The 20699-nt window shown below is 47.0% G+C and overlaps 1 protein-coding gene across 1 annotated transcript; it reads left to right on the forward strand.

Annotated features, from left to right (window-relative positions):
* Window positions 1–15613: 15613 nt before the first annotated feature.
* CUNH9orf152 (chromosome unknown C9orf152 homolog) lies at window positions 15614–19882 on the forward strand. Its single transcript, XM_052716379.1, has 2 exons — window positions 15614–15812; window positions 19356–19882. Exons 1-2 carry the CDS (start codon window positions 15614–15616, stop codon window positions 19880–19882), a joined length of 726 nt encoding a protein of 241 aa, XP_052572339.1.
* Window positions 19883–20699: the final 817 nt, after the last annotated feature.

Consider the following 20699-nt stretch of genomic DNA (forward strand, 5'->3'; position numbering starts at 1 on the left):
CAATTTGCAGCCTGTCAACAAAAAGGTTGGCTGAGAAAATATAGTCCTTGCTTGCTCATGACCTATTATCTGTGACAAGTTACCTAGATATATTGTATGTGAGTTGTCATGATGACTCTATTTATAATCATGTAAGGGGGATAAAAAATATTTTTACCTCTATCATTCACTTAAAATGAAATGTGCCGGGCGGTGGTGGCGCACGCCTTTAATCCCAGCACTTGGGAGGCAGAGCCAGGCGGATCTCTGTGAGTTCAAGGCCAGCCTGGGCTACCAAGTGAGTCCCAGGAAAGGTGCAAAGCTACACAGAGAAACCCTGTCTCAAAAAAAAAAAAAAATGAAATGTAACCTCTTTGTGACTCCTGTATTGCCTGAAAGAGTTTGTTGGGGTACATAAGCTGTAGAAAGACATGAACAAAGGGAGAATGGAGAATAAAGAAGGAAACCATCAAGAGAGTGTGTATCTTTTTCTCCAGCTTCCTCAGATAAAAAAGTCTAGTTAACACTGATGCTGTGGCTTTCCCTCTGAGCCCTGTGCTACCTGGAGGCTGGCCCCCCTCAGGCAGTGATAACTTATGTCATTGAACATGAAGAAGTCAAGTTGGTACCCAACTAGATGTTTCACCCCTACTAACTATTGTTCACAGTGCTGCAAGGTACTCTGAATGCTACTAGGGGGAAGAAGGTAATCATCCATATCACCCAGCTACAGACCATGCAACCTATAAACAATACAACCCGCCTGCAAGATATACTTGTGCAATAGTGGCACAAACGTTAGGGGAGCTACCCACCACTCTCTGGTTAGACTTAAGGCCAGCACCATGAGATGGAACTCATACCTAACACTGCTAAGTGTCCAAAAACCTGAGACTGGATAGGTCATGGGCCTAGAGGGAGCCTACTATTATTACTCTGCTAAAGGAACAGAGCAATAAAGACCCCTAACGATATATTGTATACCCATAGATCAATGTCTCACTCAGCTCTCATCAGAGAAGTTTCTGGAAATAGATTGTAACCAACACCAAGAGTGAGAAACTTTGGAGCATTCAGTTCTAAATGAGATGTCTTCATCAACCCCTACCCTTAGGGTTCAGATGACTATGTGGAAGAAGAGGCAGAAAAAAAAATCTAAGAATCAGAAATGATGTACCACTCCAAGGAAACAGTGCATGGTAGCATGCACAAAATCTGCACAGATTCAAGTCGGATGGAACCCCAGCATTGAAAGAAGGAAGTGGACATGGGCTTCTACTCCAACCAATAAATTATTTGCAATTGAACAGTAACCAACACTAAAGGAACTCCGTGTGTGTGTGTGTGTGTGTGTGTGTGTGTGTGTGTGTGTGAGAGAGAGAGAGAGAGAGAGAGAGAGAGGAGAACATAAAGTTAGATAGGCAGAAAGTGTCTGGGAGGAGTTGGAAGAGGAGAAAACATGATCAAAACATATTGTATGAAAAAATTTTAATTAAAAAAATGTTTAAATTATGTCCTTAGAGAATGCAAGCAGATTGGAAAACTTGCCATGAAAGATGTAAGGACTCTCAAGTGTACACAAGTCCCAGGCAAAGCACAAAGTCAGGGACAAGGAACCGAGCAGTAGATCATAGTATCCCTGTGCAGCTGAGCAGAAAGTACAATGAAAAGGGAAACTGGCCAAACAAGCTGTTTCCACATCCAAAGCTCTTCAGGTGTCGATATGAGTGAGAACTAATGATGCTTCCTTGTGGTCAAATAAAGTTCTAGATCTGCGACAACCAATCTTTGGTTAAAAGAGAGAAGTGGCTACCAGTAGGATTAGGGATTTTCTTTTTTCTTTCTTTCTTTCTTTCTTTCTTTCTTTCTTTCTTTCTTTCTTTCTTTCTTTCTTTCTTTCTTTCTTTCTTTCTCTCTCTCTTTTCTTTCTTTTTCTTTCTTTCTCTTTCTTTCTTTCTTTCTTTCTTTCTTTCTTTCTTTCTTTCTTTCTTTCTTTCTTTCTTTCTTTCTTTCTTTCTTAGGGGGGTAGTCCTAGCTGTCTTGGAACTCACTCTGTAGACCAGGCTGGCCTCAAATTCAGAGATCCACCTGCTCTGCCTCCTGAGTGCTGTGGTTAAAGGTGTATGTCACCACCACTTGGCCTTTAGGGTTAGAGATTTTCAGTACATTCTCCTGGAGTTTAGTGCACACACGTAGATCTGTGCACAGGTTCATATGCCTACACTGCAAGTGTACAACAGAGCATAGGCCTGGGACTTGGAATGCTGACGCTCTCAGCCTGAATAACAAGATGGAGCAAACTGGCAGGTCAGAGGGAGTGAATAAAGCTCAAGTCTGTGCAGTTGGGTGTACTTGGCTTCCCTGAACCTGTGTGAGAGCTTCAGAGTTCAGGGATCTGTGTACAGAATGCAGGTCCTATGTGAAGATGGAGCTGAGGACTCCGGGCAGAGAACTAAGGAAGATGCAGACCCGAGGCAACCCCTTCCCTTTCTGCTGCCCCTTCGTGGAAATGACTGCACCAAACAGCCAGGAACACAAACAGACCAAGCGTCGTTGCTCTGAAAGAAGGAAGCAGTGTGACAAGGAGCCAGTTAGATACTGCAGTGGCTTTTGGTTTGGGCTGCATACTAGCAACTTTCAAAAGTACTCATGACAGGACCATACCACCCTCTCCTGTGATCTGAAATGAAATGAAGTGATGCCACCTGAACCCAGCACACATAATTTTTAAAGTCACTCAGATGGTTGGTTTTAGTGAGTTTTTGTTTTGTTTTTGAGATGGGTCTGTTGTGATTTGAATGTGAAATGTTCCCCATGGGTTCACATGTTTGAGCACATGATCCCCAGCTGCTGGAGCTGTTCAAGAAGGTTGTGAAACCTTTAGAACATGGAGCCTTGCCGGAGGAAGTACATCAGTGAGGACCAGCTTCCTGTAACCCCTTTTTACTACTGCAGGGTGACAGATTGGCCTCATGCTTCTGTCATCCTGCCCTCTCAACCAGGACAGATTCATCCCCTCCGGAACTGTCAGTCAAAACAAAGCATTTCTCTCTGAAGTGGCTTTTGTTAGGTTATTTTCTCATCACAACAGAAACTTAACTAAGGCAGGTCTCTCTGGCCTACAACTTAATATGTTACTCAGGTTGGCTTCAAACTCACAGCAATTCTGACTCAGCCTCCTTAGAGCTGGGATCCTGGGCATGAACCACCTTCATAACTCTTCTTTGTTTGTTTGTTTTGTCTTTGGAGTAAACAGAAATTTATTCTCCACTTTACTCATGGTTTTGGGTGTTCTGTATGGCGTCTTCTCAAGGAATCCCTTGTTTATTTGTTGGTGGTGGTTGGTTTGTTTGTACTTTATACAATGTACAAAGTCTCATACATTGCAGGCTTGCTTCAAATTCACTTTGTAGCTGAGGTTGATTCTGAACTCCTGATCTTCCCACTTCCACCTCTCAAGTGCAGGGGTCACAGGTGTGAGCCAGCAGAACTACCTCAAGTGGCTCTTCACATTCAGTCCAGATAGAGAATCCTGCATCGATGGAAGACCCTTAAACTAAAGCCACAGCTGTCCAACTACAACTAAGACAGAGACTAGACCTCAAGAATGTGGGCCTGAACTTGTGGAAAAGACTCTTCAACCAATGATCAGATTCAGAATGGGTTGACTGGAAGAAGAAGACAAGGGATTATAAAGCAAGGACTCAAGCTGTGCCCATCTGTTAACTGATTTTTTTTATTTTATTTGAGATTTACTTATTTTATTTCATGTGTATGGGTGTAGTGGGTAGCTGTTCCAGCTTTGACCTGGAAGTACCACCCCCTTTGAGGCTTTAGTAACTGTCACGCCTACAAGCCAAGAGAGGACCCTGAAGACCTGAGATCTGAATGGGCTGGCTCTCTTGGTTCCTGGAGCCTGGACGCTGGAGGTAGACCAAGCAGAGTTCTCCAGAGAACACCTCCGGACTGCGCTACACCCTTCCCAGACCCTGTTACCTATCCCTTCACTTGTAAGTTACCCCACAAAATAAACCTCCCTTTTAACTATGTGGAGTGGCCTTAATATTTAAACCAATATCTGGTGAAAGTTAAAACCTTCCTTTTTGAAAAACAGAAAAGGGGAAGTGCTGTGGATGATTGCTTGATAAATAAACTGCTGATTGGCCAGTAGCCAGGCAGGAAGTATAGGCAAAACAAGGAGAGAGGAGAATTCTGGGAAGTGGAAGGCTGAGTCAGAGAGACGCTGCCTGCTGCCACTATGAGAAGATGTTAAGGTACCGGTAAGCCACGAGCCATGTGGCAACTTATAGATTAATAGAAATAGGTTAATTTAGGATATAAGAACAGTTAACAAGAAGCCTGCCATGGCCATACAATTTGTAAGTAATATAAGTCTCTGTGTGTTTACTTGGTTGGGTCTGAACAGCTGCGGGACTGGCGGGTGAGGGAGATTTGTCCTGACCATGGGCCAGGCAGGAAAACTCTAGCTACATAGGGGTATTTTTCCAGCACAGATGTCTGTGTACCACATGTACTCAGTGTCCCTGGAGGTCAGAAGAGGGCATCGGATTGCCTGATATTGAAGTTACAGATGGCCGTGAGCTACCATGTAGGTTCTGGGATGTAAACCAGCTTAACCAGTGCTCTTAACCACTGAGCCACCTCTCCAGCCCCGTGCTAGCTGATTTTTAAAGCTTCACAAAACATCACGTGATGATAGCCTGACTAAATTAATTCTTTAACCTATTATTTCTGCTTATTTTTTTTCACATTGTGTGTGTGTGTGTGTGTGTGTGTGTGTGTGTGTGCAAAAGAATGTCACAGAGTGTGTGTGTAGGTCAGCGGACAACTTTTAGGAGTCAGGTCAGTTCTCTCTTGTGATGTGGGTTGAACACAGGTCGACAGGCTTGGCAGCAAGTGAGTTTACCCGCTGAGCCATCCTGCCAGCCCTCGCCCATCAATTCTTTAAAGAGGGTTTTACCCTAGCAAACGTGGAGTGAGCACCTAATCTCGTAACTCGTAGGCATTGGTTCGGATACTGTGTTGTGTGGCTTATGGGTTAGTGGAGAGAGCAGGAACATCAGTGCAGTCAGTCATTAGTGGCGAGATCTTGGGTGGGTCTCACTCAGCTTCTTGGAGACTTGAGTAACTCCTCTGTAGGACAATATCTGTCTCTCTGGGGACCTGAAAAGATGAAACAAGATTGCATATTCAAAGCACTTTTATTGGTTAGATTTTATGTTGGAAACTACTTGGGTTAATACTGAATTTGAAACACTTAGGAAAGGTGAGGGGCAGACAGCAGTCATGAGCCACACCAGCACTTCTGTGGTGGATTGAATAAGAATGACCCCCATAGGCTCATATGTTTGAATGCTTAGTCCCCAGGTGGTAGACCTGTTTGGGAAGGAGTAGGAGGTGTGGCCTTGTTGGAGGAGGTATGACACTGGAGGTGGGCTTTGAGGTTTCAAACGCCCACAAGATTCCTAGTTAGCTCCCTCATGGTGGTGGATCAACATGTGAGCTCTCAGCTACTGCTCCAGTGCCTCCTGCCTTCCTGCATGCTGCCACTCTCCCCTCCGTGACGGTCAGGAACTCACCTTCTGAACTGGTAAGCTCTAAGTAAGCTCTTCTACAAGTTCTCTTGCTCATGTTGCCTGATGACAGGGATAAAGAAGTAGCTAAGACAACTTTCCTGAGCAGCCTGCCAGTCATCTCATTAGGACAGACGGCAGCCCCGGCCACCTCCACATCTGATGTTTTCAAATCCCTCCTGGTTCAAATTCTTCTCACGCCTGTTCCTTGGCTATGGATGAATAGGCTTTTTCTTGCTCCTCTTTGGAAATTTTATTTAGCTTGGCCCCTCACCTTCCTGTGTGAGGACCCTCAGCTGGTAGACCTTCCAGGCCAGACCATTTGGCAGGCAGGCTGGTGACTATACATCCATGGCAGCCCAGGAAGAGTAAAGCCACATGATGCCAGCACCCAGATCAAGAAGGGGTGCCTGCAGCAGTCAGGTGTCTCCATACCTCTGAAGTACCACGGTGGGACCCCCAACCATGAGGAACCACCATAGCTATTCAAAGAGCATTAATCCTCTCAGCTCTTTGTGTAGCCGTGACTGAAAGTGTCCACTAGAGGGCAGGAGACTTACATTTAAGTTGCACTTTTCCTTCCACAAACCAAAGACCTGGATACAATCACCAGAATAATAAATAGTAATTATGGCAGCTCACAACCATCTGTAATTCCAGTTCCAGGGGACTCGGCACCCTCTTCTGGCCTCTGTGGGCACCAAGCACACAAGTAGTGCACAGACACATGCAGACAGAACACCCACACATAAAATATTAGTTTATAAAATGAACTATACAGAGAGAGAGAGAGAGAGAGAGAGAGAGAGAGAGAGAGAGAGAGAGAGTGAGAGAGAGAGAGAGAGAGAGAGAGAGAGAGAGAGAGAGAGAGAGAGAGAGCATGTACCTATTGGATGATATAAAACCCTTGGCACAGCTTGATCGTCACAGCACTTGAGAGGCTAAGGCAGAAAGATCACAGCTGTTCTGAGTCCAGCCTGGGCTACAGAGAGAATCCTTTCTCAAAAAAAGAAAGTGTGGTATCCGTACCATGAAATTCTGCTTAACAGGAGAAAGCAGTGAAATGGAGGGACATGCAGTGACCCACGTGGTCCTCACCACCACTGCGCTAAGTGAGAAAACCAGACACAAAAGGCCACCGATTACTTAGCTGTGTTTATGTGCTACATCCAGAACAGACAAACCCACAAAGACTGAAACCAGATTGGTGATTGCCAGGGATGAGGAGCAGAGGAAGGAGGGACAAGGACTTCCTAACGGGCTCTGTGTGGGTGATAAAAGGGTTTTGGAAGGCAGAGGCCGTAGTTGACTAACATCAGGAATGAACTAGATGCTCACAACCTGCTTGAAAACTATACATAGTTGTGTCTCTACAAAAAGGCATGAGATAAAATAAATTTAAAATAAAATTCACCTGCTGTGAATATGTGTTGCTATCATTGGTTAATAAGGAAGCTGCTGTGGCCTGTGGCAAGACAGAATAGAGCCAGGTGGGGAATCCAAGCAAAGAGACAGACAGAAGGAAGGTAGAGTCACGGGAGATGCTGAGCACTGTTGGGGGAGCAAGATGTAATGAAACACAGGTAATGCCTACGAAGCCACGTGGCAAAGGATAGATTAGTAGAAACAGGTTGAATTAAGTTGTAAGACCTAGTTAATGATAAGCCTGAGCCATAGGCCAAACAGTTTGTAATTAATATAAACCTCTGTGTGTTTACTTGGGACTGGGCGGCTGTGGGACACAAGAAAACTTCTGCCTACATTCACCTTCATTTTAGGACTTGAAATTGTCCCATTTTCATAAATAATGAGTCCAGCTTACAAAGACTTCTTTCATCACTTTGACTACGATATAACTAGTCATCAAAGTGTTATCATTTGCTCTTTCTATTTGCTGAAAAGATAATGAGGATCAAAACCATGAACAGATATGGATATTCACCTAAGCACTGACAAGATCTCTTTGAACACTATAATAATTTCCTGTGATAAAATGTGTCCCTAAAGACCTATAATGCAATGAAGGCAAAAACCATTTTGGGTGCAGAAGCTGAATTATGTACCACAGTTTTTTGTTTGTTTTGTTTGGGTTCTAGTTTTTTTTTTTTCAAGGCAGGGATTCTTTGTGTAGCCTTGGCTGTGCTAGAACTCACTCTGCAGACCAGGCTGGCCTTGAACTCATCCAACTGCTTCTGCTTCCCAAGTACTGGGATTAAAACCCTATGCCCTACACCAGCTTCTGTGAAACTTTTGAAAAACACATTTCCCAGACTTCCTTGCAACTAAGAGACTGGACACCTACTTTGACCAATAAAACACATGTTGATAAAATTTTGTGGGCCCAGAGACAGGATGCAGGGACCTGCTTTGTGGGTGTGGCTCATGGCAAAGGTTACATATGGTTAATGAGCCAGGAGTTGCCCTGGAAGTTTCTTAATTTAACAATGGTTTCTCTGTTCAGTGCTCTGCTCAGCAATAACAGTATCTTTATTGGAATCTTCTAGGTATCCTAGAACCCCAACGCTCGATGAAATCTACCCTACTTGCTTGCTCAACTCCAGCTGCTGCCCGTCTTTGGGGATTGCTTTTCCTCGGGCACAGAGCAGTGAGGCAGCCGCCCAGAGGCACATTGCTGAAGCAGGGCAGGTGAACTACAAGTTCACCTCAAATGGCTTAAGTCACAGTCTTAACTCTGACATTCTATCTGATCTAGAAGCTGAGAAGTGAAGCTAGCAAGGAGGGAGGTATGTGTGCTGCAGAGTCAGTGGTAAGGAATGTTCTGGAATACAGAGAATGGCACACACCAAAGTTCTCAGGAGAAGAAGACACCGGGGCCATTCACATCATCATTCACAATACCCAAAAGATGTTAACAAGCTAGTGTCTACCACTTCATAAATGGATAAATGAAATACAGCATGCCCACACAATAGACTGTTATTTCCTTTTTTAAAAGGTATGATGCTGTGAATATACTTAACACTTTTTTAAAAAATAGTTTATTTATTTATTGTCTATACAGTGTTCTGACTGCACACCAGAAAGGGGCACCAGATCTCATTATGGATGGTTGTGAGCCACCATGTGGTTGCTGGGAATTGAACTCAGGACCTCTGGAAGAGCAGCCAGTGCTCTTAACCTCTGAGCCATCTCTCCAGCCCTACTTAACACTTTTGAAATACACATGTCCTAGCTAGGTTTATGTCAACTTGACACAAGCTAAAGTCATCTGAGGGGAGGGAATCTTAATTAGGGAAATGCCTGCATATGATCCAATTGTAGGGCATTTTCTTAATTAGTAATTGATGGTGGAGGACCCAGCCTGTTGTGGTGGTGCCATCCCTGGGCTGGTGGTCCTGGTTCTACAAGAAAGCACGCTGAGCAAGTCATGGGGAAGAAGCCACTAAGTAGCACCCTCCATGGCCTCTGCATCAGCTCCTGCCTCCAGATTCCAGCCCTGCTTTATAGTTCCTGTCCCGGCTTCCTTCAGTGTTAGACTATGATGTGGAAGTGTAAGCTAAATAACCCCTTTTCTCCCCAACTTGCTTTTGGTCACAGTGTTTCATCACAATGATAGAAATTCTAAGACAACACACTATAAAACCATTAATATTATTTGTACATTGCAGGTGCAATAGAGTTTAAACACACAGTACATACACGTGTTCAATAGAGTTTAAACACACAGTACATACACGTGTTCAATAGATTTTAAACACACAGTACATACACGTGTTCAATAGAGTTTAAACACACAGTACATACACGTGTTCAATAGAGTTTAAACACACCGGAAAAGAAGATGAAAGAACGGACCACGCAATCCTGATGACCTGAATTCCATCCCCAGAAGTCATGTTAAAAAGCCAGATTCAGCAGCATGCATCTGTAATCCCAGCACGTCTGTGTTGAGATGTGCATGGGTTACAGCTCTGGAGGGAAAGGTATCCTAACTTGTCAGGAAGTGAGGCTATACCTGCAGCTGTGAGGAGAAAGGTGTCCTGACTTGTCTGGAAGCCAGGCTATACCTGAGGCTGGGGTCCAGTGGGGGATGGTCTCCCCACAGGATGTGGCAATCCTGCTCCTCTCCGAGGGACAGCCTATAGCTGAGTTCTGCTCAGTTCCCAAGAGAGTTGCCCAGCAGAGAGTCTGCTCCATGCTGGTGAAAGATCTTCACCCAAAACTCTTTCAAGCTATGTGTTTGAGAAGGAGGAATCCAGGAGAGTGGCTGCCTCTGCTATGGTGGAGGAGGGCAGCTGCCAACTGATCAGGCAGAGGGGCTTACATGTAGGGCTTCTTATGGATGGAGTTTTTCCAGGGAGAAGATTTTCAAGGAGAGAATTGGGCAGATTTCGATACCCTAAAGTCCGGACAAGCTCAGATTGGCTGGATTTCGTGCTCAGGGATTGGTTGGTTTTCTTCTCAGGGATTGGTTGGTTTTCCTGCTCAGGGATTGGTTGTTTTCATGTTCAGTTGGTCAGGGGCAGATTTGGCTCTGGTTTCAGGGCCAAAGTATATATCTTTCACTGGCCCTTTTCAGCCTTTTGGCTCTAGTTTCAGAGCCAGGGTGGGTTTCTTTGGCTGCCCCTTTTATCCTACAAGATGGGAATCAGAGACAGGAGAACTAACTGGCTGGGAGCTTGGCCAGCTAGCCTGGAGTACAGCAAGATGGCAGAAACAGCCAGAGCGGCCCTCAGGAAAACAAGGCAGAAGAGAACCCATTCTGGAAAACCTGTCATCTGGCTTCCACGTGTGTACCATGTCTCTTTCTCTCTCTCTCTCTCTCTCTCTCTCTCTCTCTCTCTCTCTCTCTCTCTCTCTCTCTCTCTCTCTCTCTCTCTCACACACACACACACACACACACACACTTAAATCTTTTGTTTAAAAAATAATTAAAATAGTAAAACTTTTGCACATTTCCCCACAACTGTTTGCTTGTGAACGCAGAGTGACTAGCGCATACCTGATCCACTAGTTTGAGCTCAGGTACGCAGTCCTTGTTTTCACATAACTGCTCAGCCGTATCCTCCCGGCAGAGGCAGGTGTCTTATTCTGGGAGGCTGAGAACACGTCGTTTATGAGGTTGTCGGCTGAGACACACTTCTTGACACCCGAGTCTTTCCATATCACAGCTGCACTCATGAAGACACTGCCTCTTACCACAGAGACACACAAATCACAGCCCATCAGAGGAGAGGCCACCTCCTCCTCACTGGAACCGGGACCCAGGGAGGCCTCGCTTCCCTCGTGATCCTGTCCCTTGGGGTTCTCTATGGTTACCGCACTGTACTGTAGGGATGGGATCATACCAGACAAAAATTGCTGTAGGGAGAGGAAAAGCTATGACCAGAGTACTGAGTTTTCCTGAAGTCTCCAGGGGAACATCGGAGCTGAAGTCCTTCTGCAGGGCAAGGTCCATCCCCCACGCCCACAGAACACCTAGATGTCCATCACATCAGCTGCCCTAAGGGCTTCCTCTTCATGTCTTCAGACCTCCACCCACCAAGGCTGACCTTTCTGTGACAGACAGCCATGGCAATCAGTCTCTCCAGAGCAGGACCCCGGCAGTGAGTGACACCAGTTGCCAGCGACACCTCACTGAATAGCTGTAGCTGAATTCCTTTGCACCTTGTGGTCCTGAGTCCTGGGAGTAGGGGGGACTGTACCTAATTCCTTTCACTATAAACACCAGTGAGGGCTATGGAAATGGGGGCGGGGTGGCCCCCTTAGAAGCAGCCCTGCTACCTGACTTCACAGTCATCTACGACAAACAGTACATCACAGGTGCAGTGGTGTTAAACACACAGAGGAAAAGATGTTTACTCTAATAGCATATCAACTCATTCCTCCGCCCGGCCTGACACCCCAGCTTGGACCATGATTTCCTGATTTGTTGGGGGGTCTGCTGGGACAATGAAGGGCACCCTACTGTGACAGCAGTCCTGCCATTTCTCTGCCTCATCCCAGCCTGTCATTTATTTCTAAAGACTCCCCGAGATGGCATATGGCTGCCCTTTGTTTCTTACACACAACAGGAAAAAAAAAGTTTATTCAGTAAGTGGTAGTGTGACAATTAGAAAATTATCTACAGGGAAGCATAGCTCCATTCTTGCCTTATACCTAATACTTTAATACTACAGTAAATTCCAGGTAAGGTAAAAGAAAGACGGCGGGGGGGGGGGGGGGGGGAAGCTGGGACTAGTGGCCAACGACCGCTACCCCAGCGCTAGGAAGGTGGAGGCCGGAGGATCAGGGCTTCAAGCCAGCCTTGGCTGTCTACCAAGTTTGAGGCTAGCCTGGGCTACAAGAAATCATACTATGAAAAAACGAAAACAGAATGAATGAAGCTCTCTCTCCTACCACTTGTCCTCTAACGAGAGGCTGGGGCAGCCGGAGCACAGGGCAGCTGCTTCTCCAGGGCAGCAGGTGTGATGGGGAGAGACAGTGCAGGGGTTCCTCCGTCCTGTCTTCTTGCTACGGCCACTTCAGGTTTGACTAGAATCTTATCTCCCGTAAGCAGAATCCCATGGGAAATTACCTCACTCTCTTCTAGGAACCAAAGGTCAGGATGTCCTAGCTACCTATATTAGCTTCTGTCACAACTGCTTGCTCCAAACTGCTTACTTCTATGAAGCTCCCCTACAGCTGCTGCCTGAGCCAGATGCCCGGATGTGGTTTCTGCTTTAAAAAAAAAAAAAAAAAAAAAAAAAAAAAAAGACCCATGTTCTGGACACTCGAGGCTATACCCAGACACTTGGGTGTGGTCCCAGCCAGCTGGAATAAAGATTTCTAATTGGCTATAGTAGACATCTCTGCTGAGCACCCTGTAACACTGTAGAAGTGTACAAGTGTACAAGTGTCCTGCTGCTCCTCCGGACTGATGGAATCAGAATGCTCAGGGGAGACACTCAGCAGTGGGGCTTTAACTGTGTCACCAGGAAGATCACCAGGATCACGAGGGAGGCTCGGACATTCTGTCCTCCCCATCTTAGGTCACCTGGTATGGGTTGAATGCTTTAATGCATGGTCCCCAGCTTAGGACCCTGTCTTAAGGGGTTATGAAGTCTTTGGGAGTTGGCCATTAGTAGGGTTGGAGATGGTTATTGGAGACTATACCTACTGTCTTAGTTAGGGTTTCTATTGCCGTGAAGAGACACCAAGACTTTATAAGGAAAAAAATTTAATGGGGTGGCTTACATTTTCAGAGGTTCAATCCATTATTATCATGGTGGGACACATGGCAGGCATGGTGCTGGAGAGGGAGCTGAGAGTTCTCCATCTTGCACAGACAACAGGAAGTAGTCTGAGACGTTGGGCATGGCTTGAGCCTATATGAGACTGCAAAGCCCGCCTCCACAGTGAAATACTTCCTCCAACAAGACCACACCTACTCCAACAAGGCCACACCTCTTAATAGTGCCACTCCCTTTGGGGGGCATTTTCTTTCACCCATCTTTGGTTCCCATCACTCTCTGCTTCCTGATGGGCCTTAATATGAACAATGTTTACCACGAGCTTCCCCACCACAGAAGAGAAAGAAGACCCAGAGTAGGAGAGAAGGAGGAAGAAGAAAATAGGACTTCTCCATGTGCCAAATCCGAACATGGACATGCTAATGGGAAACCAACAAGAAAGCGAGTCAAGCATGGCCGTGTGCCTATAATCCTAGCACTCAGGGTGAAGATGGGGGTCTGAAGCAGGGGGATGGCCATGAATTCAGGGCCAATCTGGGCTACAAAGTGAAACTGTCTCAAAAATTGAAAAACAAGATAAAAAAGGAAGGAAAGGAAGAGATGAAGGGAAAGAGGAAGGGAGGAAAGGAAGAAGGGAGAGGGAGGGAGGAAGGGAGGGAGGGAGGGAGGGAGGGAGGGAGGGAGGGAGGGAGGGAGGAAAGACAGGGGAAGAGGCAAGTTGAGGAGATGGCTCAGGCAGTTAAGTGCTTGCTTATTCAAGCATGAGGACTTGAACACAGATTCCCAGCCTCACATAAAGGGAAGGCTGGGAGACATGAGTCTGTGAGCTCAACGCTGTGAGCATAGAAATCTGCAGATCCTGGGAGCTCAGTGGCCAGCTGACCTAGACAAATTGATGCACTCCGAGGTCATCAGGAGTCTCTGTCTCAAAAACAATGTGCAGAGTGATGGAGGGCAGCTGCCATCAACCTCGGACTCCCATGCACACATGCACACACATGTGCATCCATACACATGTGCACATATAACTCATGAACGGAAGAAAGGGAGGGAGGGAGAGGTCAATTCAGGGTCAGTTCTTGATTCTGTATATGCCTAACAATGGAGCTTTTCCAGGAATAAACTATCGTTTTCACAAACAATGGCATTTTCAGGTGAGATTTCCCCATCAAGTATCTGACTCCCTCCTGCTGCCAGAAAGGGTCAGAGACACCCCAACTATAACACCTAATACAAATCCCCCGGCCCCCACCCCCCACTGTCACCTCTCTCCTTCTTGTCTCTCTGAATGGAACTGTCACAGTCTACCTGACATGTGCTAAATCGTATCCCCTCAACCCCAGTTCACTTGCTGAAATCCTAAATCGGGAGCCTACAATGTGCCCTACTTGGAAGTACGTTTATTGCCAATTTAATTAGTTGACTTAAGATGAGATTAGGTTAAGCACTACTCCAATGGCTGATGTCCTTAGAAGTGGGAAATGTCAACAGAGACATACATAAGAACATCACAAGGAAACAAAGGTGAAGCGATTCCTTCATAAAATATAGATCACCGAGTAGCGAGAGCAAGCCACAGATGCTAGGCAAGGTGTGTAGAGCAGACTGTCCGACACAGTCCCCAGAAAGTACCGTCTCAGCTCACACTTGATCTTGGACTCCTAGTCGCTGTGAAACAACCAGAACAATGTCTGTTGTGTAAGCCAGCCAGTTTGTGGGCTTTTGTAAGAGCAGCCCCAGTGAACTAATTACACTACCCAGTGAAGGAAGGTTTACCCTCCCCTGTCTCCTCACCCATTGCTCTACAAGAGTGCTGGGCAGGTGGCCAGTAGTAAGTGTTGTGTTAGAAGAAAGAAAAGGACTTACTTGAGCAAGCAGAGCCAGGGCAGGTCAAGGCTAGCCTTAGAAGAGGCAGTGTCTGCCATCCAAAGAAATGGCAGGGCTGGCCAACAGAGGGTGAGGGTACCCATAGCTGGGGGCAAGATAAACACCCACTTATTGTTTAGTTGGAAAAGGCCGAGACCACAGAGGCCGCTCAAATGTCAAAGAGGTGGGGCTGGCGGGAAGCCAGCGATCCCCTGGACTCTGTCCCCATGGCAGACTTGGTGGCTGAGTTTTTACCCGGGAGGTGTGTCGGGGGTGGGGAGGGGGCGCTGCATGGAGACCCTGGGGTGATCCTGGACACACCGGGAGTCCCAGCTTTTAAGGCTGCTGAAGGTGTTTCTCTTTGTGAAGGTTGCTCATTAAACCAGCGGGGTTCTGATGACCTGCTAAGTCAAGTTCAAAACATGTGTGCTGAGCAGGCGCCTGGCACTCCTCAGCCCAGCTCGGCTCTGCCAGGAAACTGGAATCTTGCTGTAGCTCTTGGAACTGCATTCTAAACTTGACCATCACCAGGTAAAGCAGCCGGAATAAAAGCTTCTTGGGCTGCCGGAAAGATCCCAGGGGCTCTACTAGCCTTTCCCTTCAGCACCCGCTCCTACCCTCTACTCCATCCTCACCTCCTCCTACCCTCTACTCCTTCCTCTCCTCCTCCTACCCACCCCACTTCCTCACTCCCTGCTCTCACCTCTCTCCTCTTAACTCCTGTTACTTCACTCTCTTCCTTCTCCCTCTGCTCCCCCTTTCTTGACCCCTCCCCAAATCTCCCTCTTTCCTTAAGAACTAACCTTTGCTGCTTCTCATTCCTCCTATTCCCACCTCCCCGTTCCAGTCCCTTCAATTTCTCCCTCCCGCTCCCCTCATCTTTCCAGCTTCTCTTCTTCCCCCTGCCTCCCCCCCACCCTCTCCTCTTCTTTCCCCCTCCCCTCCCTCTGCCTCAGCCCTCAGTGTTTGCTTTTCTCCCGGATGCGGATGAAAGGGTTGGCCTGCCCGTGCCCTGCCCTACCCAACTTCTTGGAGCTGGGGGCCTGCTTAATGGCTGAGGCTTCCCGGACTCAGGCGTCAGGTCAAGGGCCTCCTATCAACATCCAGTTCCTTCGCGCCCAGTATGAAGGTCTGAGGAGACAGCAGAGGACCCAGGCCCACCTGATGGTGTTTCCTAAAGGTAGGGCTGGGCAAGTTCCGGAGAGAAGGGCCCTTCTGTGGGTGGAACAGATGACCCAAAGTCCAAGGAGAGCAGGGCCATGGCTGGGCCAGTCTCCTGAAGAGGAAGAGAAGAGCTGCTGTTGACCCAGTCAGAACTGAGCCATGGAGGCTAGATCAGGGTGGATCTGCCCAGTCTGTCCCTTGGCCAAGAAATAGAGGCCTCTGCCAGGTATTTGGCCAGTGGCCACTGTTCCTGGTCTGTGTGCCTATTTCTCCTTGGTCTGATCTGGCCAGACCGGTTAGGTGAGTGGGCTTGGCCCCCTGCTAGGCTAAGTGTGTGTGTGTGTGGGGGGGCAGGTGATGGAGGCTCAGCCTCTTGACTGGATCCACATGCAAAACTGAGAGAATGGCTTTGGAGAAGATGCTACTTTCATTGTCTGGAAACTGACGGGGCCTGAACTCGGGGCTCAGGGAGACAGAGTTCTATGTTCTACAGTGATAGGTATCACATCATAGAATGGAGTGATTACATACATAGCCTTGGAACAAAGCCTGAGTTTACAGTCCCCATCCCCCTACAGACCCAATCAAATCAAAACAGATGTAAAGCTGAAACACGGGGAAGGAGGAAGGAGAGATGGCTCAGTGGTTAAGAGCACTTGTTGCTCTTTCAGAGGACCTGGGATCCATTACAGCACCTACACGGTGGCTCACGACCATCTGTCCCTCCAGTTGCAGGGGATGTAACCTCCTTTTCTGATCTCCACAGGCGCCGGGCGTGCATGTCGTTCAACATAGGTACATGCAGGCAAAACACTTACACACATAAAATAAAATTCATCTTTAAAAGCTTTTTAAAAAGAAAGGAAAAACATAGTATAAAACTTCTGTGTTCTTGAATATTCTCTTTTGCTTGAAGATGGAAGACAGACCCTATTCTAAAGTATTTGTGGGCAGGGGCTGCAGCAGAAGATTCCATTATATGGTTTGGGGCCACGGGCATCTGCCCTCTCCCTCCCTCTGGACCCTCCTTTCTTCTCTTCCTTTGTGTGTGTGTGTGTGTGTGTGTGTGTGTGTGTGTGTGTGTGTGGTGTGGTGTGGTGTGGTGTGTCTGTGCGTGTGGTATGTGTGGTGTGGTGTGTGTGTGTGTGTGTGTGTGTGTGTGTGTGTGTGTGTGTGGTGTGGTGTGGTGTGTCTGTGCGTGTGGTATGTGTGGTGTGGTGTGTCTGTGCGTGTGGTATGTGTGGTGTGTGTGTGTGTGTGTGTGTGTGTGTGTGTGATGTGGTGTGTCTGTGCGTGTGGTATGTGTGGTGTGGTGTGTCTCTTTCTCTTTGTCCTGTGTGGACCACACCCTGGAACTGAAAGTTAAGAGGTCCTACTATGAAGACCTGCCTGTCTGTCTCTGCGGCCACCCCCCACCTCCAGGACCCCCTCTTGGTAGATGAGAGAGGATTCTGGTTTCCTATGTTTCCCAGCCCCTCCCCATCTTTCCTCATCCTCTAGTTCCTGCAGAGCATCTGAGTACCATGAAGGCCGGTGGGTGTGCCTGCCATGCTGAAAGCTAGTGCAGTTCTAAGTGTGAGCAGGTCACCCTCCTCTCTGGGGTCACGTGTGCGGAATGGCTGCATCTGCTCTTCTAGTTCTTCTGGTATTTTTGGATTTATCAAACTGGGGCTCAGAGGGGCTTCCCAATGACATCATTCCTGCAGTACCTTCTCTCCATTGTGCATTGTTAGCAATGGGGCTGAAGCCTGTTCAGAGAAGGAACAGGCGCTTCTCAAAAGTGTCCATGGACTCTCTCCTGCTTTGGGTGACAAAACCATTACTAGAAGTGTAGGACACAGACCCCATAAGCTAAGAAAAATATTCTCCTGTGAGGTGTGTGTATGAATTTCAATGGGAGTATGTTAATCAGTTGTCCGTCATGTAACAGAACATCAGACAGAATAAACTAGCAGGTCTGTTTTGGCTCGTGGTTCCAGAGGTTCCATCCCAGGGCCACTTGGTCGTGTTGTTTTAGATCTTTGTCACCACAGTACATCATAGTAGAAGCATGTGGTGGTGGTGCTCTACTCATGGTAGCCAGGAAGCAAAATGGAGGGAAGATACTCATGTCTGGTACCCCTGGAGGGCATGTCCCTGTGAGCCAACCTCCACTGAGCAGGCACCTGGCAAAGTTTCCACAATCTTCTGATGACATCGAAGCCGGGGACCAAGCCTGTAAAGTGGGCTTTTGGGATGCTTAAGATCTAAATCACAGCAATGTGTGTGTGTGTGTGTGTGTGTGTGTGTGTGTGTGTGTGTGTGTGTGTTGTGTGTATTTGTGTGTGAGTGTGTGTGGTATGTGTATATGTGGTGTTTTGGTGTGTGTATATACCCTTTATCTTTGTCATTTTTAAATACTAATTCTCACTTCTTCCTGGAGCTCACACACTCGCATTGAAATTTTTACTTCATTTATGCTTGAGTTTTTCCATAAATTTGATTAGCAAATGAAATATTTTCATTGAAAAAAAATATTTTCATACTGTATGTTCTGATCATGCTTTTCCTCTCCCTCAGTTCCTCCCAGGTGCTCCCCACCTCTCTCCCCACCTAACTTCAAGTCCTTTCTCTCTCTCTCTCTCTCTCTCTCTCTCTCTCTCTCAACAAACAAGAAAACACACATACAAAAAATAAATTTATAAAAACACAAAACTGGAAACCAAAATACATAAACAAAAGACCAGTAAGACAAAAAACAATGCCCAAACAAAGTAATATGAGACAAAAAGTCTACGTGATTACCATGGAGTTTGTTTACTCCTGGGCATGGGGCCTGCCCTGAAGTGTGGTTAATATACCCAGTGAGACTCCATTGGAGAAGACTAACTGTCCTATGTAGGTGGGTACCAATTGTAGAGAGCTTCTTGGTTGGGAGTGGGAGCCTGTATCCACTTTCCTCCCTCAGTGCTGGGACCCTGTGTGGCTTGAACCTGTGCAGGCCTGTGCATGCTGCCACAGTCTCTGTGAGTGCTTATGTGCATCAGTCCTGTTGTCTCTGGAGGATGCTGTGTCCTTGGAGTTATCCATCTCCTCTGGCTCTTACAACTCCCTGGGCCTTGAAAGGGCCCTGATGAAGACATCCCATTTAAGAACAGGTGCCAGCATCTGTCACTCTGCACATTTTCCAGGGAGCACCTGGACTTTTAACACGCGTCTTTGCTTGTTGCCTTTCCTCGATATTAGGACCCATCTATAAGGTTGTGAGTATTCTCACTGCTATATTTGTGGAACCTCAAATAAAAAAGGCCTTGGCTATAGCAAGTGCTTGATAAATATTTGTTGAATTATGAGTAATTGTAATTATATGTTGGGGAAGAGTACATGTGTGTGAAAAAGAGTACACACATGCCAGGTCATGTGCGTTTGCATGTGTGAGTACACATGTGCAATGTTCTGGTATCTGGCCCCCTTGGCATTCAGGATCCCCCTTCCTTTAATCTGAAACCTATGGGTTTCTCTCAAAGGGAGCTACCCAGAGACCTCCCAATGATGACACTGCTGTGCCTTCTCTTCTCAGAAGGGGCCATGCTTACTCCAGCTGAATCGATGACCAGTGCTGTTTGGATTAACAAGGGGAGAAAGAGCTCACTGTCCCCGGATGAGACTGACTCTGAGGTTGAGGGGACATTGGAGGAAGTGGACAGAAGCTGCCATCAGGCTCCTGAGACTCCATGGCACACATACCTAGAGATGCACCGCTTGGTTCAAACCCTCCATCTGGAAGCCAGCCACCAAGGGAACCGCAAGGGCTCCCTTGTAGAGTCAGAACCCAGGCTCTCTCCAGAAGGAGACCCTAACATGTTGGAAAACAATCACAAGACTCATCAAGAAGCCAAAATCCCAGAGGTGGCCCAGGGTCAAGGTCAGGAGGATAGTATCCCATTACAGGCAGCGGGCTCCAGTTTACAAGCCAGCATCCAGCATCTTCCTTCCACAAAGAACCGACACAGGTCTGGAAAACCAGCTCACTATCCATTTCCCCAGAAGAAACATCCCAGGATCTCCCAAGCTGCCCGGAACCTGGGCTTATATGGCCCACCCTGAAGCTTTCCGCTCAGCCAGATGTCTCATCCTTGTGACCATCCATCAACTCAATCAGGGAAGGACACAGAGCCGCAACCAGACAGAGCCTTGAACAATGAGCAACAGTTGGACTGCCCCGATTGTAGGAATCATGGGAAATGAACTTCTTAATGGGAAATGGTCCTTTCCTTCAAATCCAGGAGAATACCCATCAGACTGCTGACCGTTAAGATGAACGTGCTCTCTTTTCCACGCAGCCCAGTTTTAGTCGTCTAGGGGGACATTACCAACAGTCCTAGATGCTTTTCCATGGCTGGGACCAGTAGAACATTTGTTGGTCCCAGAAGTAAAACAGGAACCTTAGCCAGAGGGATATTTTCACAATGTCTGGAATATTGTGGTTATAGGAACTCTTTTTTTTCCCAACATTTTCTGATTCTTTGTATATTCTGGGAAGGTCTCTGAGAATTTAGAACATTTTTTCTAGTAGCTCTGTCTGGGGATTTAGACGATTCAGTTATTAGTAGTGATCACATTATTTCATCTTAAGCCTCCAAGACTGTGGTCGTCCCTGGTGAAGAGGATCAGATCCGTTCCACCTACCATCTTGTGTGCTCAAGGAGTCCTTGGGAAAGAATGCTTTTTCTCAGCTGTCACAGAGATGGTACATACCTGCTTCACTACAAATCTGTTTCCTGTCAGCCTTCCCTTCTATCTTTTTTTTCCATTCTTCCTACCCTTGTGTTCTCTTCTGTCAATTGACTTCATACTAAAATCCACCAACCACTAGCCAGGTGTGGTGGCAAATGCGTGTAATCCCAGCAATCGGGAGGAGGAG

Source organism: Peromyscus californicus, unplaced genomic scaffold (assembly GCF_007827085.1).
Source record: "Peromyscus californicus insignis strain IS unplaced genomic scaffold, ASM782708v3 Scaffold_5__1_contigs__length_169319896, whole genome shotgun sequence".
Taxonomy (NCBI): Eukaryota; Metazoa; Chordata; class Mammalia; order Rodentia; family Cricetidae; genus Peromyscus; species Peromyscus californicus.

Excerpts from the sequence above, each read along its gene's own strand:
- CUNH9orf152 (XM_052716379.1), top strand. The coding sequence starts at position 15,614 with ATGCGGATGAAAGGGTTGGCCTGCCCGTGCCCTGCCCTACCCAACTTC. Across the intron at positions 15,813-19,355 it reads CCTGATGGTGTTTCCTAAAG|AAGGGGCCATGCTTACTCCA; the intron begins GTAGGGCTGGGC and ends TTCTCTTCTCAG.